The sequence below is a fragment of the Hemitrygon akajei genome, chromosome 9, assembly GCF_048418815.1.
Source record: "Hemitrygon akajei chromosome 9, sHemAka1.3, whole genome shotgun sequence".
NCBI classification, from domain to species: domain Eukaryota; kingdom Metazoa; phylum Chordata; class Chondrichthyes; order Myliobatiformes; family Dasyatidae; genus Hemitrygon; species Hemitrygon akajei.
The window spans coordinates 100298686-100325102 of record NC_133132.1 but is presented as its reverse complement, the minus strand read 5'-3'; the positions used below and the strand labels follow the sequence as shown (position 1 = coordinate 100325102).

Sequence of the window (26417 nt, the reverse complement as noted above, 5' to 3'; positions counted from 1 at the left end):
AAAAATACTATAAATTACAGTAAGAAATATAAATTAAAAAGTAGTTCAAGCAGAGAGTAAAATAAGTGAGGTAGTGTTGATGACTTCATGGACTATTCAGAAATTCGATGGTGGAGGGGAAGAAGCTGCTCCTAAAACATTGGGTGTGTGTCTTCAGTGTGTACCTCCTTCCTGATAGTAAGTAATGAGAAGAGAGCATGTCCTGCTTCAATTCTTCCTGCAGCTCATTCCTGTTTACACACTCTAACTAAACGCAGGTTATCAATCTGCTATGAAGCTCTCACTTGATACTCCTGAACATCTCCCACACTCAGCAGTGGAAAAGGTGAGGAGCTACATTCCAAAGTTCCTCGATCCAACACCATGTTACCATGAAGATGGCACACCAACAGCTATACTACATGAGAAGTTTGTGGAGATCTGCAGATATACCATGGAGAGAAATGCGACCGGTTGCATTACCATCTGATATAGAGGCTCCAATGCACAGGATTGGAAAGTGCTGCAAAGGATTGTAAACTCAGCCAGCTCCATCATGGGTGCTAACCTTCCCACTATTGAGGGCTTCAATAGGCGATGCCTCAAGAAGGTGGTATCCATCATGAGGAATCCTCTCCACCCAGGACATGCCCTCTTCTCATTACTAACATCAGGGGGATAGGACAGGAGCCCGAAGACACACACTCTGCATTTTGGAACGGCTTCATCCCCCACCATCAGATTTCTGAACAGTCCATGAACACTACTCACGATTTGCTCTCTTTTAGCACATCTTATTCTTTACTTCTTATTGTAACTTAGAGTATTTTTAATGTATTGCACTGTACTGCTGCCAGAAAACAACAAACTTCACAATACGCCTGTAATAATAACCTGACTCAGATCGGTAATGCATACAGTGAACAGTATGAACAGTGCACTGTATGTACTGGGTACTCCAGCTGCTCCATCTGCTGGTTACAGTAGAAAATATGCTTACATTCAATACACAAAGAGACTGCAATAACACACAACCTGCCGGAGGAACTGATCGGGTCGAACAGCATCTACGGGAGGAAAAAACTGTCAGTGTTTCAGGTCAGAACCCTGCAGCAGGATTACCTGTGTCCCATTCAGATTTATCTATTTATTGCATGCACATGGAAACATAGAGTGAAATGCACTGTCTATGTTATTAGCCAACGTACCCAAGGACGTACTGGGGGAACCCTGTAAGAGTTGCCACACAGTCCAGCACCAACACAGCATGCCTACAATGCTCAGCAGAACGATGACGATAGCAAAACGAGCTCCCTTCCCACCCAGCAACTCACTCACACACAGACAGGCCTCCAACCCGAGGACAGGCCACCTCCCAGGCCCGGACTCTCAGACGTTTACCTCTGACCTCTGGACAAGCCAACCCAGGGGCTTCAATCTTCAAGTTGATGCACATGTGATGAACAATTCTGAATCTGATTCAGAGTTCTGGCCTGAAATGTTGACAGTTCCTTTCCTCCCACACACGCTGCTCGATCCGCTGAGTTCTTCCAGTAGACTGCCTGTTGCACCTGCTTATGTTCATTTTCTCCTCATCTGCCTAGCCCACATTATCCCTGTAAGAAGCCTCTCTCTGCTGGATTTTGGTGAGTCAAAGCCTGGCACCTTGAGGGAGTTGGAGGTTTGTTGCAGATGCTGAGGACTGCCTGGACTGCAGGTCTACATGTGCTTACATTTAACTGCAGGGAATGAAAGCTTACAAGATCTCATCTCAGCCAGGAGAACAGCCTTACTACCCAGCCTGTGAAGATTTAATTAAAGGTGCAGAAAGCCAGATCAGAAACAATCTGGTGTCTCGGCTGATGAGAAAATGCACTAATTTAATTAACTTGGAATGTAGCGTTTGTATCTCTTCATAGTGATATGTGTTTTGCAAGACACTAGGCTCTCCTCAAAATTACTTCAGGCAGCGGGCCCCATACAGGGGAAAGCAAATACATTCCCTATCTTTCATACTTAGACACTGGGGTTGAAACACATTTGAAAAGAGCACACACTGTCTTCTCACCAAGTCTGAATAAGGAAAAATTCAGGCACCACTTCTGATCTAATCAACCATGATGCAATGGCGGAGCAGACTCAATGAGCCAAATGACCCAAGTCTGCTCCTGTGTCATACACTCAATCATATTCTTATTGCTGGAGGGAAACGAAGGACACGTGACATGTGTCCAAACCTTCAGGTTAGTTATTTGCCAGGAGTGTATATTCACATGCACATCATATACGCAGTGAATTACATGTACAGCAGAACATAAGACAGAAGTAGAATTCAGCAATTTGGTGCATTGAGTCTACTCCACCAATCCATCATGGCTGATTTAATAGATCTCTCAACTCCATATGCAAATATGAATGACTATAACTGCAGAATTTAAAAACAATGCCAAAAATTCAGAATGTAAAACCAGGTTATATGGCCCTCTACTCTATAACAAACTTAATACTTCAGAACAACCCCCAGCTATTTGTTGTAAAACATAGAACAGTACAGCACTCTACAGGCCCTTCAGCCCATGATGTTGTGCTGACCTTGTCCACTTCCCTCCTACACAGCCCATACTATTCAATGGCTTTCATCCATATGCTGGTCTAAGGATCTTTTAAATGTATCCGCTTCTACCCCCACCCCTGACAGTGCACTCTAGGAACTCTGGTTTTTAAAAAAACTACCTCTGAGCTCTTCCCTAAAATTTCCTCCACACACCTTAAAGAGACATTCTCTGATTTTAACTGGTGCCACCCTGGGAAAAAGTCACTAGCTGTCCACTTTATGCATCTTATAATGTTATACACCTTAATCATGTCGCCTCTCATCCTCCTTCAGCCAATGAGGAAAACCATAGCTTGCTCATCCTTTCTTCATAATACCTCTAATCCAGGCAGCCTCCTGGTAAATCTCCTCTGCACCCTCTCTAAAGCTTCCCCATCCTTCCCATAATGAGGTGACCAGAGCTGAACACAATATTCCAAGTGTAGACTGACCACTATATCAGTGAGTTATCCTATTCCTTTCCCTCCTTAAGTGTTTTTCTAGCTTATCCTTAAAAGTCATCTGTGTTACTTGCCTCAGACTATGGTAACAAATTCCACATTCCCTGCCAGAAGAACTCCCTTCTGGATTTATGGTGATTGTTATTTTGAGGTCTCGGGTTTGGTCACTGCACAAGCAGAAAATGCTTCTGTACACCTGCACTACTGAACCCCACATAACCTTGAATATCTCTGGTAAGAGACACAAATAAAAGCTCCATCCATCTAATCTTGATGTCCAGATCATGTTCCACTGCAGGAGAAGCTCTTTTCCTTTCATATCCACAATGCCATTGGCAAGCTCTGTGGACCAGCTAGTTTACTGACTGTTTATTGCTATACCCTCCGCATTAATGAGGAACATTACCACCCATCCCACAATCTCTTTAACTCACTACCATCAGAAAAGACATACAGCAACATCAGAACTAAGACTGACGGACTGGGTTACACCAGGCTGTGAGACTAATCCCACTACCAAAGTCGTCACTAGGACAGGAGATGTTTACCAGTGCCACACACTTCACATGCATTTTGAATTATATTTTATTAACTCTTTTGTGGTAATAGTTTGTTTTACATGCTCTGTTTGATATATGTTTTGTGGCTACACCATGGTCTGGAGGAACATTGCTTCATTTGGTTATACTTATGCACAGTCAGATATCAATAAACTTGAACTTTTCCTGTCTTCATTATTTGCCTGGCCTGAAGTTTCCACAAGTAGCACAAATATGTTAGGACTTTTTAGTTCTAAAAAGCATCTTATTCTAATGGATCGTAAATGTTTTTTTGGTGTGAGTAAATCAGTACAGCTTAATTAACATTACAAGGATACTGGGACAGATGCTGGAGATTTCGTCTTCATCAACGACGTGGCTGACTTTACAGTCTACGACTGAAACAATCAACGATGTTTCGAACCACCTGTAAATGAGACAGAGATGGGGGAATTCATTAACACACAGCAGGGGAGCTTCTTCTCAAAGAAAACCCTGGCTTTTGAGTATGTGACATTTAAGCGCATATCCATTAGTGAAACATAATTCCCAGCTCCATTTCTCATGGGAAGAGCACACAAACTCCTCACAACCAGTGGTGGAATTGAACCCAGGTCACTGGCACTGTAATGGTGTTACCCTCTCCACTGCAGAACCATGCTGCACCTGAGAAATCCATAAACTATCTGTGAAAAACTCTATTTTCTTTGCAAACCTAAGTTTATTAGCTATAAAATTAGATTTCTCAACCAGTGGAAGCTAAGGCACTGAATACATTTACATTGGAGGTTGACTGGCCAGGGTGTAAAAGGGAGAAGGCAGGAAACTGGGGTTGTGAGGGATAATAAATCAGCCATGATGGAATGGTGGAGCAGACTTGGTGGTCTCATTCTGTTCTTATGTCTTATGGTTTTTAAATACTTCCAACCACACCCAGCAAAACTCTCAGGGGAAGAAAGGTGCAGTGAAAGAACTTGGGGAAATTTAAAAATATTTTTAAAAATGGGGAAGAAGTGCTAAATTTGTAGGTTATGCTTCCAAGAGTATCCAATGATCTGAATTATACCTTCCATCTCCATTGTTAAGTGGGAAACCTCACTGTATTAAATTCAATCCGTAACCATGAAATACTTTTGACTTGTAAGTGTTACGCCTGTGCCCAACTCTGAGGGGCCGAGGGGTGCAGAGTAGCCCCCTCCTTTTTGAGAATTGCAAGATCGCTATTAATTCAGGTCAGGAGACCCAGGAAATGAGAGAGAGATGTTTGGAATGTCTTGGCCCCTCGGCAATACAAAGCTACAGGAAACGGCCATTGTCTCTGGGAGACGGAATTGTGTATTGAGTACTGTGCTTCGTGGAAGCCCTCGGGCAACGTGGGCTGGTTGGGGGATGGCATCATTCCACCCTGATTGACATCTGAGACCTCGTGAGTGGGGATAAAAGAGGGTCTGTGGGAACAGCCCCTCAGATGCACCAGAAGAAATGCTAGAAATCCTGTAACAGCGTAATAGCGAAAGCCGGTGGAAAGCCACGTGCGTCCTTTTCCATTTGCCTCGGAATTGGTGGGCCTTGCCAAAGAAGAACGGCTTTAGCTAACAACAAAGGAGAAATCAGCCCCAACGACTCTCGAAGGATTGATATCATAAAAGGAATGGGCAAGTTTTAATCCGTCTCTCTCTCCAACAAAAAGCTGCAGCTTGAATGAACTTGAGTGACTTTTATATTTCCATCGGACAATACATTATCCCCTAGACAACGATAGAGTTATTTCTTATTGATTATTATTATACCCGCGCTTTTAGATTTAGTATTGACGACGTATATTATCTGTATGGTTGCATTGATATTATTTTTGTGTATTTTTATCAATAAATACTGTTAAAAATAGTACCATCAGACTTCAACGGACCTCTCTATCTTTGCTGGTAAGTGACCCAGTTACGGGGTACGTAACATAAGATAATCAAGTTTCAAAACAAAATGGTATAGGCTTAAACAGAGAAGAATAAGGTTTAAGGGGATTTAGTTGGAAAGCTGGAAAAGTTTCTTTTTAAGCAGACAGTAGTGGATATCTGGCACTTGCTGTCCAAGGAGGCGATGGAATCAAATGCTATCCGACACACTGAAACAAGTGGGCAGAGAAGGACATGGAAAATGGATTCAGTGTAAAAAGATTATATGATGGGCTGAATGGCCAGATTTCTTACAGGTTAACTCACAGGTTGAGTCAGTGGTAAGGAAGGAAGATAAAATGTTTGCATTGATTTCGAGAGGACTAGAATATAAAAGCATTGACATAATGCTGAGGCTTTACAACACATTGGTTGGTCAGACAACACTTGAGCAGCTTTGGACCCCTTATCTAAGAAATTATGTGCTGGCATTGGAGTGGGACGAGTGAAGATTCACGAGAATGACAGGGTTAATGTATAAAGAGAATTCGATGGATCCGGGCCAGTACTCGCTGGTGTTTAGAAGAATGAGGGGGGCACTTCATTGAAATCCACTTATTTTTTAAGATGCTTCAAAACATGGGGGATGTCAGGGATAAGTTTTTCACACAGAGAGTGGTGGGTGCATGGAACGCCGGTACCGGACAGTGGTGGAGGCGGAAACGACTGGGTCTTTTAAGAGACCCTTAGATAGGTACACGGAGCTTAGAAAAATAGAGGGCTATGCGGTAGGGTAATTCTAGGCAGTTTCTAGAGGTTACATGGTCAGCACAACATTGTGGGCCGAAGGGCCTGCAATGTGCTGTAGATTTCTACCTTCTGTGAATATTGAAAGGCCTAGATAGAATGGATGTGGAGAGGATGTTTCCAATAGTGGGGGAATCTAGGACCAGAGGTGCAGCCTCAGAATAGAAGGACATCCCCTTAGAAGAGAGATAAGGAGTAATTTCTTTAATAAAATGGTGAACCTGTGTAATTCATTGCCACTTATGGCTGTGGAGACTAAGTCATTGGGTGTATTTAAAGTGGAGGTTGATAGGTTCTTGATTAGTAAGGATGTCAAAGGTTACAGAAGGCAGGGGAATGGGGTTGGCATGATGGGACAGTGGAGCTGACTCATTAGACTAAATGGTTGAACCCTACTCCTATGTCTTCTGGTGGCATCCATGCTGACTCTAAAAATATTGGAGATTAAAGATTATTCAACAAGGTTTATGGGGTGTGTTCAGATCAGCAGGTTGTGCGATGAACTTCCAGAACATGGGATCAGGTTACTCTGGCCCACCATGTATTATAAAGAAAAGACAAATACACATTACACACAGGTACAGGTATACTATATGCATGCATTAATGCAGTCAGCCTCCAGCTATATTTACAATATTTCACAGAGGGAACAGCAGGAGGTGTGGGATTAAAAAGACTCTGCTTCATAATAGTCTCTTAGTACCTTTGTTTAATTTCTGCACCTGGGTTTCCCAGCAGTTCAATGGGTTTCTTGCACCAGTGGACAGGATTTCCCTGGCAGTCCTGTATTCCCTGGTTGCCCTCTGGCCCATAGCGGTCTTTCACAGCTGAGAGGAAATCAACTCCGAAGTTTGCCTTTTGAGGACGAATGAACGAGCCGCCTGTGGGGTGACTGAAGTATAGGAAGAGCTTTTTAATGCAGTAGCAGCCTTTCTAAAGTAATTCCTGTGTTCCGTCCTTCTCCTGTCCCTCAAAATAGTTAGAAACATCTAAACGTCTGGTATGGAGGGGCAAATGCACAGGATCAGAAAAAGTTGTAGAGGACTGTAAACTTAGCCAGCTCCATCCATGGGCACTAGCAAACCCAGCAGTGAGGGCATCTTCAGATATACCTCAAGAAGGCAACATCCATCATGAAAGACACCCACCACCCAGGACATGCCCTCTTCTCATTACTACCATCAAGGAGGTACAGGATCCTGAAAACACACACCCAATGTTTTAGGAACAGCTTCTTCCCATCCGCCGTCAGATTTCTGAACAATCCAAGACACACTAACTCAATATTTAGTTCTCTTTTTGCACTTTTAAATATTTCTTATTGTAACTTATAGTAATATTTAAGCATTGCTCTGTACATATGCCAGTGATATTAAACCTGATTCTGATACAACCCACCCAGCAAACTGCCTTTTACAAAAGCTCCCTTCTGGAAAGCTATTAAAAGAAAAAACTCACACTACCTTAAAACTTTCTTCCCCAGGCAGTTAATCTGATGAACCATTCAAGTGGGTGCTACGGTAGCTTAGCGGTTAGCCTGACGCTATTAGAGCTCAGGGAGTTCCAAGGTCCGGCGTCCTCTGTAAGGAGTCTGTACGTCCTCCCTTGGAACGTGTGGGTTTTCCTGGGTGCTCTGGTCTCCTCCCACAGTCCCAGGAAACACTGTAAACTGTCCTGGGATTAGGTTAGGCTTAATTGGGTTTGTCTGGGATTGCTGGGGTGGCATGGCTCCAAGGACGAGAAGGGTCTATTCCACAGTGTATTGATGAATAAATAAAGAAAACTAAAATTCAAGTTAGCCCCCCACATCCCTCTATTACCTCAGTCGCTGCATTGCACTGTAAATACTTTTAATAATACTGTAAAGACATGTTGGTGTTTATGTACTTACGTACATTTTATTCCAAATTCATACTTAAACCTTTTATATTTGTATCATTCTTTATTCTGTACAAATGTTGAATGCTGTTTTCTCTTGCATGTTGCGCCAACACACCACAGTAAATTCCTAATACGTGCAAATGTAAAGGGTTAAAATACGAGGAGCGTTTGATAGCTCTGGGGCTGTACTCACTGGAGTTTGGAAGAATGAGGGGGGAAATCAATATTGAGGTGTAGATAGAGTGAACATAGAAAGGATGTTTCAAATAGTGGGGGAGACTAGAACCAGGGGGAATGCCTCAGAATAGAAGAACATCCCGTTCAAACAGAGATGGCAGAGAATTTCTTTAGCCAGAGGGTGGTGAATCTGTGGAATCCATTGACACAGATGGCAGTGGAAGCCAGGTCATTGGGTATTGAAAGTGGAGGTTGATTGATTAGTAAGGACATCAGAAGTTACTGGGAGAAGCCAAGAGAATGGGGTTGAGAGGAATAACAAATCAGGCAATGTTGAATAGTGGAGCAGAATGGCCTAATTCTGCCCCTATGTCTTATGTCTTACATGGCAAATAAAGTTGATCCTTGGTTCTTGATAAATGGGAAGGAAATTCCATGTAGAAGAAATTCCATTACCTGCACTGGAAATACTGCACTCCTTCATGAGTCCCATTGTGCTTTCCACGTTCAGGATTGTCCCATTCCACACCGAGCCAAATTCCTGGAAAACAAATGATTCATTTTAAGGGCCCATTTTGTTTCACCACTCCTGAGAATTGACAAATCAGTCACTCAAGACTACAATGTTATTCAGCAGTAGGTGCACAATACACTCAGTGCCCATTTTATTATGCACCTCCTTTACCTAATAAAGTAGCCAAAGAGTGTTTGTTTGTGGTCGTTTGTTGCTGTGGCCCATCCACTTCAAAATTCAATGTGTTGTACATTCAGAGATGCTTTTTGGCACACAACTGTTGTAATGTGTGGTCATTTGAACTATCGTTACCTTCCTGTCAACCTGAACCAGTCTGGACAATTTTCTCTGCCCTCTCATTAACAAGGCATTTTCTCACACAGAACTATAGTTCACTGGATGCATTTTGATTTTTGCTCCATTCTCTGTAAACGCTTGAGACTGTTACGTGTGAAAAAATCCCAAGAGATCAGCAGTTTCTGAAAGACTCAAATCTCCCCGCCTGGTATCAACAATCATTCCATGGTCAAAGTCACTTAGATCACATTCCTTTCCCATTCTGATATTTAGTCTGAACAACAACTCAACCTCTTGACCATGTCTGCATGCTTTTTGGCATTGAGTTGCTGCCACATGATTGGCTGATTAGATATTTGCAGTAATGAGCAAGTGTACAGGTATACCTAATAAAGTGGTCACTGAGTGTATAGTTAAAAGTTTACTGGCTGCATGTAATGAAACATAACATTTTCTATCACTGAAAAACACCTATGTTAAAATAGTGTAGCAGATATATTACTAAACCCCTCTGATTTCCTCTCTCATTCCCCTTTCTCCCATGGTCCACTGTCCTCTACTATCAAATTCCTTCTTCTTCTGCCCTTTACCACTTCCACCTATCACCTCCCATCTTCTTACTTCATCCCCTTACCTGGCTTCACCAATCACCTGCCAGCTTGTACACCTTCCTCGTCCCTCTTCCTTTCCAGTCCTGATGAAGGTCTCACCGGAAATGTCAACTGTTCATTCCTCTCCATAGATGCTGCCTGACCTGCTGAGTTCCTCCAGCATTTTGTGCTCAGTCCTCTGGATTTTCAGCGAATGCAAAATCTCTTGTGTTTATTTCTAAACCACCTAGTTACTTAGCGGCAGTGAAAAAGGGACTGAATGTGAATTTTTTGTCAATTGATGCCCTTGCCTTATTTTCATTTTTTAAAATGTTTCTGGAGGATGAAAGGCAAGTTCTACAACATGTGGGTTGTCAGTTACCACACAGAGATGAAGCTAACTGTTAATGTTAGATTTTAACTACAGTGGATTCTGATTAATTGGGCCACTGGTTAATCAGGGCAGCTGCTTATTTGCGACAACTCTTAAAAGAAGAAAAATGAATCAAGAAAAAGGCTGAGATTCCCTTAGTTTATTTGGGACAGACACTATGCTGCTTAATCGGGACAGGAGACTTGCTGATCATTTCCTAACTAGCATCGTGTGGCCATTAGACGCTACACCATGCTCAGAGCAAAGTTTTAAAAATTGTGTCAGTTACGCGTGTCTGTGTTCATAAAGCAGTGATATTTTCACTGATAGTTGGTGAGAAATAAGTAGTAAGATAATTCAGAACTGTTTTTCGCACTGTGGTTTCAAACATTCAGACTTGGAAATGACAGAAACGACCAGGAGTAAAAATAAACCAATTTCATTACTTCAACAAGTAAGGAAGGCACTAGAAATTTGAAATTATTAACAATCACCTTGAATGTTATCTTTGGTCCCCATGGACTCTCAGCTCTCAGCACACAAGTAGCTGTTTGCATGACACCGCAACAAGTGAGGTTAGTCAGTGGGACTCATACTCCTGCCAGTCCTAGCATGAGAACTCAGCTCTGGCAGATGAGATCAAGTGACATCCAATGGCCAGGAAGGTGGTTCTGCAATGCTCCGTGGTGAGCGAAGGGCATGGTCATCCACTGCAACCTGAGAAGTCCCCAGCAGTCGATGTCTACTCGTCCCACTGGACCTGGAGTTCCAAGGCTGAGAGAGCGGAACTGCCCCAGTGCAACGGCTTTTCCACTTTAAAAACTCTCCCGCACAGGCCTTCTCTCGTTGTTGGATATGACGGGCAACTACCAATAGCATTGGTGGTGTTCTAAATTATTCTGTATTTCATTTAAGTACATAATTTCTCAGTTAAACTGTAGTTTTTAAATTTTTTAAAAACTATTTCTATGAAACTTTGGCTAATTCAGGCAGTCACTTAATTGGGCCAAAATGGTCATGATGTGTCCCAATTAACTGGAATGCACATTACAATTAGCACAAAAATATCAGGGGTACATCAGATCCACATAAGATTATTTACATTTTTATTTATTTAGAGTAAAGCTTGATTACAGGATCTTCTGGCCCAATGAGCCAGTGCCACCCAATTACTGTACACCTGAGAGACCAGAGGACATTGGAGGAACTGAGGGAATAACTCCACCATGGGTGATACCAAACCTGGCTGTGAAAGGAGAGGGTTGGGCGTGGGTCTAGCAACTCCATCCCATAAAAGACCAGTTAGTACTACAGAAATGCCTACTGAACCTTCAAAACCTCATCCCTGGGAGAGGAAAGATCTTTGAAGATGGGTTACACCTGGGGACAACTTTAAAGGCTTGCCCAGGACAGAGGACTATTGGTAGGGTTGATGGGTTTAATGAATAAGTACAATGATCTTCTAATCTGAGTAAGTGCTGGCTGTGGCCACGATAAGCACAGTGCCTCTGACTAAATAGATCATGGCTCAGGACCCCACAGTATAGACTTGAGCACAAAATATCCCACAGCACCAATTCAAATCCTCCACAGTATCCCATTCAAAATTTAACCTTAACTCAACCTCACTAAATCCACATCGTTCATTATCTAAATGGCATTTTATGGAGCTGGTTTTGTACAGATTGGCTGTCTTACCTCATTGTCCTGTCTCTACTCTACTTCAATGCTTCAACTTTAAAGGACTTTGGGATATTTTGTGGTGGCAAAAAGTACTAGACAGAGGTGTAAATGTTGCCTCATTCCAACCACCGTGAAAAATGATTAGAGAGTATACCTGATGTTGATGTCACTTTTCCCACGAAGCGCACAGTACCGTATTCATCCCGGCAGGCGATTCTTCTACCCACTGCATCACAAGGCACGCTGTCACTCTGTGTCATCCTCAATATCTTTCAGTCCGTCACAGCTTATCCGACTCTGAAACTGGAATCAGTTTATTATTAGCACACGTATCAAGGTCCAGAGAAAAACTTGTCTTGCATACTGCTCGTACAGATCAATTTGTTAAACAGTGCAGTGATGTAGTAAAACAGAAACAGTAACAGAATGCAGAATAAAGTCAAACATCTGCTGAGACAATGAAGTGCAAAGCTGTAATGAGGGAGATTATGTGGTCAAGAATCCATTTTGGTGTACTAGGGAACCATTAAATAAGTCTGGTGGTAGTCCAAAGGGAGAGGGGAGCAAAGAGAATGCCTAGGGTGGGTGGGGTCTTTGATTACGCTGCCTGTTTCACCGAGGTGCTGAGAAGTGTAGACAGAGTGGGGAGGGCAGCTCCTGTGATGTTCTGAGCTCCGTGTACAACTCTCAAATCACAGGTTGTGCTGTGAGAATTACCATGTCACAATGCTACACAGCCTGCTTCCTTCCAAGTTCTACACCTCCCTTTTGTAACACCATCTAGAATCAGACAGCATGGAGACAAAGCCAGAGATGCTTCTGCATAGGCCGCCCAAATAGTTTAATAACTCACTGAGCAATGCCACACGATACAGGCCTTTCAGCCTAACTATCCCATACCACATTCCTGGATATGGCTCTAAACTGCAACTGGTAATGAGGCTCTGATTGGGGACTTTCAGAGCTTTGGGGAAAGTGGAGTTACCCCTTAGTCATTCATTGCTCCCAGGGCTAGTCTGACCCGGAACAGTAGCACCTGCAAGGGTTCCTGCTCAGGATACGAGCGTAGGCCAACGGAAGATCCGGCAGGTTCAGTAGCTGAACTTATGACAGAGAAGGCGGATGAGCTAGGACTTCAAATGACAACAGCTATAGTACCGGCAGATGGACATTTGGGAAGAGAAATGGCAATTTCTTCAGTTTGCCCAACGGAAGGCAATAGCAAACCACCGTTGCTAGATACTAAGTTTCCTGGAATCTATTTGCTAAGAAAACCATAGTCAAACTCACAAAATGTATTGCACAACAACAGCGTCAAGAGGATCTTCAAGATAAGTCTGAAGATGCTTCGCTCAGTAGGGATGATTCTGGGCAGCAGGGGATCCCCAACCATCATCAAGCTACTGCTCATAAAATTCAAGTAACACAAAAGAATTGGACTTGGAATTGCCACTTGGAACGTAAGAACCCTATATCAAGCAGGAAGATTGGACAATGTGATAAATGAAATGGAATGACTAAAGATTAACATCATGGGAATTAGTGAAGTGTATTGGACAGGTGCTGGAACATGTCAGAATAGAAATAAAACACTAATTTATTCTTGTGGAACATCCCATACCAATGGAGTAGGGATTCTTATGGATGAAGACATGGCAAAGTGTGTTTTAGGACATTGGGCAATATCAGAAAGAGTGCTCCTTGTTAGATTCCGAGGACAACCATTTGATTTAGCAATTGTACAGGTATATGCACCAACAACAGATGGAACAAATGAGGATATAGATAAATTCTATGAAGAGCCTGAACAAGCAAAGAATGGATGTAAATCTCAAGATATTGTTACTGTCATGGCAGATCTAAATGCTAGAGTAGGACAAGGTGCTGATGGAAATACCATAGGAAAAATTTGGACAAGGGGAAAGAAATGAAAGAGGTGAGAAACGGGTAGAATGGTGCAAGATGAATAATCAGGTCATTTTGAATACCTACTTTAAAAACCATTCAAGACGCTTGTGGACCTGGAGAAGTCCAGGTGTTAACACCAGAAATCAAATTGACTTTATTACCGTAAACCAAAGATTTAGAAACTCAGTGACTCAATTCAAAACGTATCCAGGTGCAGACTGTAATAGTGACCATAACCCAGTAGTATGTCAGGTCAAAGTAAAACTTAAAAAACGAAAGCAGCAAAAACCTGAACAATCCCTTGACTACTCGCAATTAATTAAAGAAGAAAACATAGACAAAAATTTACAATTGAAGTAAGGAATAGATTTCAAAGTCTAGAAACAGAATCTGTTGAAGATGATAGCAATCATGTCGAAATGAAGTTTAACTCTCTAAAGGATGCCTTGGTAGAATCAGCAAAGTCTGTGATTCCTAAAAAAGAAAAAAAGCACAAAGAATAAATGTATGACAGATGAAATCAAAAATCTAATGGAAGAAAGGAGACGGAAGAAAGGAAATCCTATAGAATATAAGTCCTTAGATAAAAAAGTTAAAAGCTTATGTCAAAAAGCCAAAGAAGAATGGTTGAACCAGGAATGTGAGCAACTAGAAAGAATCCCTATTCCTGATCCAAAAAGGTTACATCAACAGATCAAGAATATGACTAGTAAAAAGCTCCTCTGTTCTTCAGGTGGATGTTTGAAAGCAAAGGTCGGTACCATTATCATGGTAAAAGATGAGATTACGAACAGATGGACTGAGTATATTCAGGAATTGTTTGAAGACGATCAGGGCGAAAAACCAGAAATTAAGAAGAACATTGAAGATCCAAGTATTTTAAAATGTGAAGTTCGTAATGCAATAAATAAGATGAAGAAATGAAAGGCAGCAAGTCCTGATGAATTAGTAGTAGAACAAATTATCGCCCTTGAAGATTATGGAATTGAAAAACTTACTGATTTAATCAATGTCATTTATGAGACTGGAATAATACCAGAAGAGATGAAAAAAAAAATCGGTATTTATCACCCTTCCTAAGAAACCTGCAGCAACAGAATATGAATAACATAGGACCATAAGTTTAATGAGTCATATCACCAAGATACTTCTAAGAATTTTGATGACAAGCGCTAAGAGTAAAATACAAGCTGAAAGAGGTAAAGAACAATGTGGTTTTATGAAACACAAAGGAACAAAAAAACACAATATTGATGCAAGGATACTATCAGAACAAGCTATTCAACTGCAAAAAGATTTGTTTGTTTTATCGACTACACAAAAGCATTTGATAAAGTGAAGCACAATAAGTTATTTGAAATATTACAGGAAACTCTAGATCTAGATTTGAAAGACCTCTGCCTAATCAGAAATCTGTAATGGGAACAAACTGCCGCTGTAAGAATAGATGGAGAAGTGAGTCAGTTTACGAAAATCAAGAGAGGCATTAGGCAAGGGTATGTTTTCTCCAGATTTGTTTAATGTGTACACTGAAACAATATTACAAAAAATAAGAGACATCTTGGGAAATCAAAGTTGGCGGTGAAAACATCAATAATTTCAGATATGCGGATGACACTGTGTTAATTGCAAGTACGGAGGAAGAACTACAAAACTTAATTGATATAGTTGTTGAAGAAAGTGAAAAAATGGGTCTATCTATCAATTGCAAAAAGACGGAATGGATGGTGAAATCCAAAAAGAAGGAGAATCCTATCTGCAGGCTGAGAATAAACGGCGAAGACATAAATCAAGTACAGAACTTTTGCTACTTAGGAAGCTGAGTGACATCAGATGGCAGGTGCAACATGGACATCAAAAGAAGAATAAGGATCGCAAAAGATCCCTTTACAAGAATGTAGAATGTATTGACCAACACTAAACTAGGCATGACAACCCACCTCAGAGTACTGAAATGTTACGTTTATCCGGTTATGCTATATGGCTCAGAATGTTGGGCAATATCTAGTAACATGAAGAAATGAATTGAAGCAGCAGAGATGTGGTTTTTGAGGAGAATGCAAAGAATATCATGGACGAAATGAATATCTAACGAGGACGTCATGAACAGAGCAAGCACAATAAGAGAGATAATGTATGAGATCATGAAAAGGCAATGTAACTTCACTGGACATGTGATCAGGAAAGAGGAGTTAGAATGCATGGTAATTATGGGAAAGATTGAAGGGAAGAAAGCGAGAGGAAGGCAAAGACAAATGATGATGGAGACAGCAGCCAGAGAACTGGAAATGAATACCAGTGAATTGATCCACTTGACCTGAAACTGGAATGTGCACACCATGGCAGTCATAGCTCAAACTGGGCATGGCACCTGATGATGATTTCATACCAACCAGCTAGTCCAATTTCCTGCATTTGGCCCACATCCCTCTAAGCTCTGCCCCTCCATGCACCTTTCTAAATGCTTCTTAAATGATACCTTTATACCTGCCTCAATCACTACTACCGGCAGCTCGTTTTGCATACTTACCACCCTCTGTGTGAAAGTGTTATCCCTCAGATCTCTATATACTCACCACACATGAATGTAAAAGTTGCTCCTCGGGACCCTTTTAAATCTTTCCTTCTCTCCCCAAGTCTATGCCCCCTAATTTTGGACTCCCCTACCCTGGGGAAAAAGACTTACCATCCATCTCAATAACTTAAGTACTTCCGTAAAATCACCCTCAATCTCTCAAAAAATGTAAATGCTATTACAAAGCTCAAATTAAACTTGTAAATCCTTTTACGCTAAAAGTCTGAATTTAACCGATACTGTAACACCATGAGACATAGGAGCAGTTTTAGACCATTTGGTCCATCAGTCTGCACTGCCATTCCATCATGGCTGATTTATTATTCCTCTCAACCTTGACACCTTGACTAATCAAGAACCTATCAACTTCCACTTTAAATATACCCAATGACTTGGACTCGACAGCTGTCTGTGGCAATGAATTCCAGATTCACCACTATCTGGCTGAAGAAATTCCTCATCTCAGCTCTAAAGGGATATCTTTGTATTCTGAGGCTATGCTCTCTGTTCCTAGATTTCCCCAATATAGGAAACATTTTCTCCATGTCCACTCTATCTCGGCCTTTCGATATTCGGTAGATTTCAATGGGAGAACTAATAGAATTCTTATATTGCTCACATTTGAAGAGAGGGTGCCACATCACTAATTAAATAATTCATGAAGACATCTGACCAATATTTTCTGAAAGGCAGCAGAGGCTTTTTAAGAATATCTTTTGGCTTTCATAGCACCCCCCACTTCCCAGAGAGTCCTGACATATACAGTACCTAGATCTCTAATAGGAGTACTGATACAGACATTAAACACAGGCAGTTCAATTATGTTTAATTAATTCCTTGTAAATGTTTCATTGCAGGTAATGAGAATCTGTTCCTCACAAGTGGAGCAATTACAACAATTACTTCTAAACAAAAATATGCCGGGTAATTAGTTGGATTCAAAATTTTTAATGGTGTGCACTGAACCAAAATTAAAATAAGCAATGCTTAGTAATTTCTCATCTGACAGCTGTTCACACTCACATAGACCATCAAATAAAACAAAGATTGAATAAATCTTTTAAAACACACTTTGCCTTCCCTCACTTATAAATTAACCTACAAAAATCCCCATAAGTCATAGGATATTAATCCCTCAAGGCAGCCAACTGATCGGTACTGATTCTATAACATTAAATACAGGGTACAGAACCCTAATTCAGCTCACAATTTGGACAGGGTTGTGAAGACAGGAACCACATCACATGTACAAAGTGTCTGGATGTGGACTGGAAGAGATGTCAGCTAAAGGGCAACTATCACAGTCTACACAAAGTACACTGCAGATGCTGTGGTCAAGCTTTTGTACGTGTTAATTTAACTATCACAGTCTGAAAGGTGGGAATTGTTCATCTATATTCAGTCAGTGTGGACAAGATGGACCACAACAGTCTCTTGTGTTAAAGGCTACTTGTTTTGTGACAGCAGTACAGTACAGTGCAAACCATAAACATTAAAGCTATAAAATATATAGTGCAAAAAAAAAGGAATAAGGAGGTGGTTTTCATGACAGTGGAGGGAAATAAGCTGTTCCTAAAACATTGAGTATGTGTCTTCAGGCTCCTGTACTTTCTCGTTGATGGTACAGGTAGTAACAAGAGGAGGGCATGTCCTGGATGGTGAGAGTTCTTAGCAATGGATGCTGTCTTCTTGAGGCACTGGCTCTTGGAAATGTCCTGAGGGTGGTGAGGGTTGTCTCATGGTGGAGCTGGCTGAGTCTGCAGTGGCCCCTCCACACCAGGCAATGATGCAACCTGTCAGAATGCTCTCCAACATACATCTGTAGAAATCTGCAAGAGCCTTTGCTGACATACCCAATCTCCTCAAACTCCTAAAGTAGAGTTGCTGACATGTCTTCTTTGTGATTGCATCAATATGTTGGGCTCAGGGAAGATCCTCCAAGATACTGACTTCCAGGACCTCGAAGCTGTTCACCGTCTCCACGACTCACCCCTCAAAGACTGATGTGCGTTCTCCCAAGTTTCCTTCCTGAAGTCTAAACTCAGTTTCTTGCTCTTGCTGATATTGAGTGAGGTCGTGGTTGTGACACCACTCAACTAGCTGAACTATCTCACTCACATGCATCATCCACAAATTTATAGACAGCATTTGAGCTGTGCTTAGCCACACAGTTATGAGTGTAGAGAGAGTAGAAGAGTGCTAAGCATATATCCTTGAGGTGCACCCATGTTGATTATCAGCGAGGACGAGATGCTATTTCTGATCCGCACTGGCTGTGATCTCTTTATAAAGATCCAATTGTAGAGCGAGGTACAGAGCAATTTCTGCAGAAAGATTTGATTGCTCTTACATACAAGTGCAATTTATTAGTAGTTTTAGAAAGTTCATCTCATGGTTACTGAGTTGCAATTAGCCGAAAATAAATTGAACCATGCAGCATGATCACGTATTGATTGGAGAGTTAATTTGCTCACTCAGCAGTCCCAATGGCTCATCAAAGAAATTCCTTCTGTAAATGAACTAACCTCCATTTTAATAGCAATGGATCTCTGGACTTCATTGGGAAATGAAATAGGATTTCTTAATTCACAATGACTTTAAAGAGAGAGTTGTTAAGAAGGCATATGGTGTACTGGCCTTTGTTAGCCCAGGGATTGAGGTGAAAAAATGTGGGGAAATGTTGCAGCTCTATAAAACTTTGGTTAGACCATACTTGGAAGTCTTGTGCTCAGTTCTGGTCGGCTTAAATAGGAAGGGTGTGGATGCTCTAGAGAGGGTGCAGAGGAGATTTTATCAGGATGCTCAGCAGGCCAGACAGCATCTATGGAGAAGAGTACAGTCAACATTTCAGGCGAAGACCCTTCAGCAGGACTTCCACTTGGCCTTGGATCACCTGGACAACAGTAATACCTATGACAGGCTGCAATTCATTGACTCCAAAACCTGGGACTCTGCTCCTCACGCTGCAACTGGATCCTTGATTTCCTCACTGGGAGACCACAGTCTGAGTGGAGAGGAAATTACATCTTCTGCTGAAGGGTCTCAGCCTGAAACGTAAATTGTACTTTCTTCCATAGGTGCTGCCTGGCCTGCTGAGTTCCTCCAGCATTTTGAGTGTGTTGCTTGGATTTCCAGTATCTGCAGATACCAGGTTGCTGCCTGGATTGGATAGCATGACTTTTGAGGATGAGCTAATAAGGGCTTTTCTCTTCGGAGCAGAGATGTGAGAAGACTTGATATGGGTGTATAAGATGATAAGAGCCTGAGATAGAGTGAACACCAGCACCTTTTTCCAGGGTGGTAATGGCTAATACAAGAGTAAGCACTTTTAAGGTGATTGTTGGAAAGTATACAGGGGATGTCAGAGATGGTAAGGCATGCCCTTTTCTGTTACCATCAGGTAGGAGATACAGAAGCCAGAAGGCACACACACAGAGATTCAGGAACAGCTTCTTCCCCTCTGCCATCCGATTCCTAAATGGACATTGAACCCATGAACACTACCTCACTTTTTTAAAAAATATACAGTATTTCTGTTTTTGCACATCTTTAAAATCGATTCAATATATGTAATTGAAATACTTGTTTATTTATTATTATTTTAAAATTTTATCTTTTTCTCTCTGCTAGAAAGGACCTGGACCTGACACAATTTGCGTATTGTCACAATAGGTCTTCAGCTGATGCAATCTCACTAGCTCTCCACTTGGCCTTGGATCACCTGGACAATAGTAATAACTATGTCAGGCTGCAGTTTACTGACTCCAAAACCTGGCCTCTGTTCCTTCCTCTGCAACTGGTTCCTTGACTTCCTCACTAGGAGACCACAGTCTGTGTGGATTGAAAATAACATCTCCTCCTCACTGTCAGTCAATCAGAATCAGAATCAGGTTTATTATCACCGGCATGTGACGTGAAATGTGTTAACTTAGCAGCAGCAGTTCAATGCAATACATAATCTAGCAGATAGAGAAAAAAAGTAATAAATAAAGCATAATAATAAACAAACAAGTAGATCAATTATGTATATCGAATAGATTTTTTAATGAGCTAAAACAGAAATACTGTATATTTAAAAAAGTGAGGTAGTGTCCAAAGCTTCAATGTCCATTTAGGAATTGGATGGCAGAGGGGAAGAAGCTGTTCCTGAATCGCTGAGTGTGGGCCTTCAGGCTTCCGTACCTCCTACCTGATGGTAACAGTGAGAAAAGGGCATGCCCTGGGTGCTGAAGGTCCTTAATAATGGACACTGCCTTTCTGAGATACCGCTCCCTGAAGATGTCCTGGGTACTTTGTAGGCTAGTTACCAAGATGGAGCTGACTAGATTTACAACCTTCTGCAGCTTCTTTCAGTCCAGTGCAGTAGCCCCTCTATACCAGACAGTTATGCAGCCTGTCAGAATGCTCCTTGTGGTACAACTATAAAAGTTTTTCAGCTTATTTGTTGACATGTCAAATCTCTTCAAACTAATAAAGTATAGCCGCTGTCTTGCCTTCTTTATGACTACATCAATATATTGACTATATCAATACTGGTGCCCTTCAAGGATGCAAGCTTAGCCCACCGCTGTACTCTCTCCACACACACAATTGTGGGGCTAGGCACAGCTCAAATGCCATCTATAAATTTGCTGACAACACAACTGTTGTCGGTAGAATTTCAGATAGTGACAACGAGGTGTACAGGAGTGAAATAGATCAGCTGTTTGAGTGGTGTCACAACAATAACAATGTCAGTTAGACCAAGGAATTGATTGTGGACTTCAGGAAGGGGAAGTTGAGGGATGAGAAGTGAAAAGGGTGTCAATACACAATTACAAGTTCCTGGGTGTCAACGTCCCTGCTGATCTATGATGCAACTACACAGAAGGCAAGGCAGTGGCTATGTTTCAATAAGAGTTTTGAGGAGAATTGATAAGTCACTAAACACAAATTTCTACAGATGTACAATGGAGAGCATTTTAACTGGTTGCATCACTGTCTGGTATGGAGGGGCCATACACGGATTTTTATTATGATGTATTGCTAAAAGCTGCTACATAACAACAAATTTCACAACATATGCCAGTGATATTAAACCTGATTCTGATTCATAAACACGTCCTGATGAAGGGTCTCAGCCTGAAACATCAACTGTTTAGTCCCCTCTATAGATGCTGCCTGGGGTGCTGAGTTTCTCCAACATATTGTGTGTGTTGCAGAGGGTCAGGATTAGCTGACTCTTGAAAATGAAGGATTTGATCTGGAAGCGGCAGTTTGTCAATGGGTGGTTGTAAATAATCTGAGTGAACTTTTAGAAGAAGTAACACAAAGTACGTTATTAGGCAGAACAGTTGTGAAAGTTGCCGTGGATTTCTGCAAGGCCATCATAGGGAAGACAGGTCCAAATGGTTGAAACCCATGGGATCCAAGGCAAGTTGGATGAAACAAAGGGTGATGATGATTTCCTTTGAGACTGGATGCCTGTGAACAACAGCTATCAGTGCTGGGATGCTTATCGTTTGTCAGCTTCCTTAAAACAAAAGAGAAAAAAAAATGGCGGTGTTGTTCACCACTGAATGTGGTAGCACAGTAGCGCAGCAGTTAGCTTAAGGCTTCACAAGGACATCAATCATAAGATTGAGAAACACAAACAAGAGAAAATCTTCAGATGTTGGAATTCACTTCCCCCAGCATTTTGTGTGTAGTAGTCAGAAGATTAAGGTTCAATTCCTGCCGCTGTCTGTACTGAGTTTGTTTTATTCCCTGTGACTTTTCAAAAGACCATAAAAGATCAGAGCAGAATTGGGCCATTCAGCCTAATGTGTCTGACACCCTGCCACTCCATCATGTTGTGTAACACCCTGGAAAAGGCTTCACTGCTAACGTAATGGTCTTTCTGTGGAAGCAGTGTTTGGGTAATGGTTAGAGATAACGGGGGCTTTGGAATGTGAGCCATCCAATCGGAGAGAGGGGAGCAGGTTTTTATGCTGGGTGCCCGACCCCGGTGTGAGCTGGGGTCCTTTGTTCGGCGGGAGGTGAAGACAAAAGACACTGGAGAACCAGTCGAAGGACTTGACACCGTGGGGACCATGATTCAATGCAGCAAGGTGCAAGCATCTACTGAGGATCAGTGAATATTACTTTTGGAAAAGTTAAGCTCTAACGTGCACATTTGACTGTTTAATTATAACGGGTCCTTTTTGTTCTTTCTTTCTTTTCTTTACTAACCCTTTAGTTAAGTTAACATTCATAAACATAATTCCTTTAATCGTATGCAGTGTGCAGTCTGCTGTTACTTGGAACTGAGTTGTAACAGGGTTGCAAATTACACAGCATCCACACAAACCGGGGTTTGGGGTGGGAGAGCAGTTTCAGTCTCACAGGTATGGCGGGACGGAGTGTATTCCCTAGACATACACAGCAAAGGAAACCGGGGGGGGGGGGGGTTCAATTGATCTATTATTCCTCTCAACCCCATTCTCCTGCCTTTTCCCTGTAACCTTTGGCTCCCTGATTAATCAAGAACCTATTCACCTCTGCCTTAAATATACACAATGACTTGGCCTGCACAGGTGTCTGTGGCAATAAATACCACAGATTCACCACCCTCTGGCTAAAGAAATCTTTCCTCATCTCTGTTTTAAATGGACGTCCCTCTATCCTGAGGCTGTGCCCTCTAGTCCTAGACTCTCCCACTATAAGAGACATCCTCTCCATATACACTCTATTTAGGCCTTTCAATATTCGATACATTCGAGATCCTCCTTCAGTCTTTTCAGCTCCAGTGAATATGGGCCCAAAGCCTTTCTTACCACCATATTAGCTTTCAAGTTAACTTTTATGGAATCCTGCACAAGGACTCCCAAGCCTATTTGCATCTTTTATTTTTGAATTTTCTCCCTATTTAGAAAATAGTCCACACCTTTATTCTTCTGCCAAAGTGCATGGCCATACACTTCCCTACACTATATTCCATCTGCCATTTCTGTGCCCATTTCCCCAGTCTGTCTAAGTCCTTCTGCAGACATTCTACTTCCTCAACACTACCTGCTCCTCCACCTATTTCGTATTATCTACTAACTCATCAATTTCTTAATCCAAATCACTGACATTTACTGACCCCTGCTGCACACCATTAGTCACCAGCAGCCCACCAGCAAAGGACCCATTTATTCCCACTCTTTTCCTCCTGCCAATCAGCCAAAGCTCTATCCATGCTAGTATCTTTCCTGTAATACCAGGGGCTCTTATCTTTCTAAGCAGCCTCATGTGTGGCACGTTGTTAAAGGCCTTTTGAAGATCCAAGTAAACAACACCCACTGATTTTCCTTTGTCTATCCTGCTTGACATTTTTTTCCAAGAATTCCAACAGATCTGCCAGGCAAGATTTCACCTTTAAAAAGCCATGCTGACTTTGGCCTATGTTATCATGAGCCTCCAAGTCCCCCAAAACCTCATCCATAATAATAGACTCTTTCCAACCAGAGAATTCAGGTTTCCTTTGGGTACTCCAGATTCCCCCCCCCCCCCCCCCGCCCCACATTGCAAAGATGTACAGGTTAGGGTAAGTGAGTGTATGCACACTATGTCGCTGGCTAATTGTAGCAATGATGCAAATGACCTATTTCATATGTTTTGATGTACATGAGACAAGCATAGCTAATCTTTTGATTTTGATCAGAATCAGACAGTAAGTTGAGTGGAGCAAAGGCAAGTGTTAAAATTAAATTATTTTACTTACTAATTGAAAAATGTCTCACTAATACTGTACAGATCCCCGGATGAATTTTGGGAACTCAGTATAGGACATCACCGAATGAAGGCGACAGAAACTTTGACGTATAATTCCCGTAGATTCCAAAAGGTGAAGTAGTCTAATGGGATACTGGCCCTCTTTGGCCGGGGCACGGTCACGATGGATCAAATTGCCTGCCTGTGTGTTGTATATTACGTTGCCCTACAGGACAGGGAGTTTGAGATCTGCACCCACGAGTGATCCAGATCTTTAATAAAATTTTGCCTCCTTGTTCTAGACTCCTCGCTATAGGAAAGGGGCTACCTCCCAAGCAACGCTTTAAACACTGCCATCAGACCGCATTGAAGCGCATATCTTTGGGCAGTCAAAGCCGGCTCACGGTCAGCTACTCTCATGATTCAAATCTCCTGGAAAAGCAATTCCATTTCCCCACGATACAATCTCCGAGGGCCTTGTCCTGACCTCCAGCCCCCAAGCCCTCCACCTCCACCGGACCCAGCCTGAGCTAGGAGCCGCCAAACCTGGGCCTCACGTCCCGACTCAGCCGGCCGCCAGCTCTGGCTCGTTAAGCACCCAGGCAGTGGGAAGGGGCCCTGAATCCCACCTTTCATTACCCTCTCACTGCCATCGAAACAGACCTGCCATCGCCTCCTGCCCGAGTCCGTTGTTTAAGCTCTGGCGTACACGGTCGCCAAGTGATGCAGCGGAACTCCTGCCAAAACGCCGCCGTTTCCCGGACGGAGACGTTTTGTGTAACAACTGACGTTACCCTAGTGACGGCGTCCACTAGCGGCCGGAGGAGTGGGGGAGGGTTAACTCCCAGTGACGTCACCTTGTCTTCCCGCAGGTCCGGTGTAACGTCGCCCAATCACCCCACGGGTCTAGTGTGACATCACACAGTCCAACATGTCTGATTGGTCACCCAACTGGCCTCACTCACCTATATCAATTAATCTGTAAATTCAAACTCAAGTACCTTTTTAATCGTCATTCAACCATACACCAAACGCAACAGCATTCCTCTGGGGCCAAGTTGGAAAAAACATAATCAACAGTCAATCACAGCACATGTAATTATAACAGTAGAAGAAAACATGGAAAAATAATATTGAAGTAGCCCAGGTCCCTGAGTGTCATGGTCTGCAGATTATGGACCATGTTTCCGCAGTTTCTCAAATCGCTCAGAGCAGCCGCAGACTAAGGCAAACTTGTCTCCCACCAAGCCAACTTTAGAGAGCAGCCCCGACGGGAGGGGCCAGACCGCAACCAACACAGACTCCAGGGAACGCAGCCTGCTCTAGCGTGTCCTTTCTCCGCGGCCACAAAAGCAAGTAAAATCGTTCACGTTAGCAAGTTCCTAATGTGCAGACAAATGTTTTACATCAGCCTCCAGTAGCCTGGCTCTTTAATGTTACTGTGGACCTCTGCACTACAGGAAATAATTCCTCAATGTCTACCTCATTTTATCTATTCATTGTCAATATATATAATAAATGTAATAATTTTTGCTTTATTGCCGTAAAAGCCAAACAGGAATAATAAACACATCTAAAAGCAATTTCACATCCCATCCTGTACCATTCTTTCTATTGTGCTTCTTGCCGTTAAATTGAGAGTTTGTAATTAATAGGGGGTGTTTAAATAGAAGTAACTAATTAGGGTGCTTAAAATAATCAGAATATCTTCTAGGATAAGGCGAGAGAAATCTGTCAGGATTCGAGTGCCTTTGGTGTGAATTTCAGGTGATTGTACGCGAGACTGTCTACCTGCATTGCACATTCTTTGTTGCTGCTTCCCACTTTCATTTGTCTGTCTGGATGACACACAAACAAAAGCTTTTCACTCGTTTTCCACACGTGTCAATAATAAACTGTCAGTAGTATTTTCCAACTCGCCCCTCGCCTAGTCTCACCTATCACCTGTCAGTTTGTACGACTCTCCCTCCCACCACTTCTTATTCTGGCTTCTGCCCCCTTCCTGTCCGGTCCTGTCTCGGCCGGAAACACCGGCTGTTATTCCTTTCTATAGATGCTGCCTGACCTGCTGAGTTCTTAAAGCATTTTTATGTGTTTAGCAAATCTTAGTTCCATTTAGTGCCTGGAATCCGTTCCTCGTCATGAATCTCACATGCGTGGTGTTCTGTTGCTTTAATGTTCAGATGCTGTAAATTCAAACACCACCACACACAAAATGTTGGTGGAACACAGCAGGCCAGGCAGCATCTATAGGGAGAAGCACTGTCGACGGTGGGTCTCGGCCCGAAATGTCGACAGCGCTTCTCCCTATAGATGCTGCCTGGCCTGCTGTGTTCCACCAGCATTTTGTGTGAATTCAACCATTAACTAGTTAGCCATATTCAGCTACAAACTAAAGGTTAGCTTTGTCACGTGGGCGCCACAATAACGTAGCG

General features: G+C 42.3%; 1 protein-coding gene across 3 annotated transcripts in view; it reads right to left on the bottom strand.

Moving 5' to 3' along the window:
• tbce (tubulin folding cofactor E) overlaps window positions 1-24786 on the bottom strand; it is a 72734-nt gene extending 47948 nt beyond the window's left edge. For 2 of the 3 annotated variants that reach the window (XM_073056635.1, XM_073056637.1), the window contains exons 1-5: window positions 24646-24786; window positions 11941-12089; window positions 8786-8870; window positions 6975-7163; window positions 3911-3999 (exon numbers count right to left, since the gene is read on the bottom strand). In XM_073056635.1, coding sequence (XP_072912736.1) covers window positions 3911-3999; window positions 6975-7163; window positions 8786-8870; window positions 11941-12046 — 469 coding nt within the window. In that variant the 5' untranslated portion in view covers window positions 12047-12089; window positions 24646-24786. Of the gene's footprint in view, window positions 1-3910; window positions 4000-6974; window positions 7164-8785; window positions 8871-11940; window positions 12090-23992; window positions 24108-24645 lie in introns of those variants that run through there. The other variant, XM_073056636.1, reaches the window with a different exon arrangement.
• Window positions 24787-26417: the final 1631 nt, after the last annotated feature.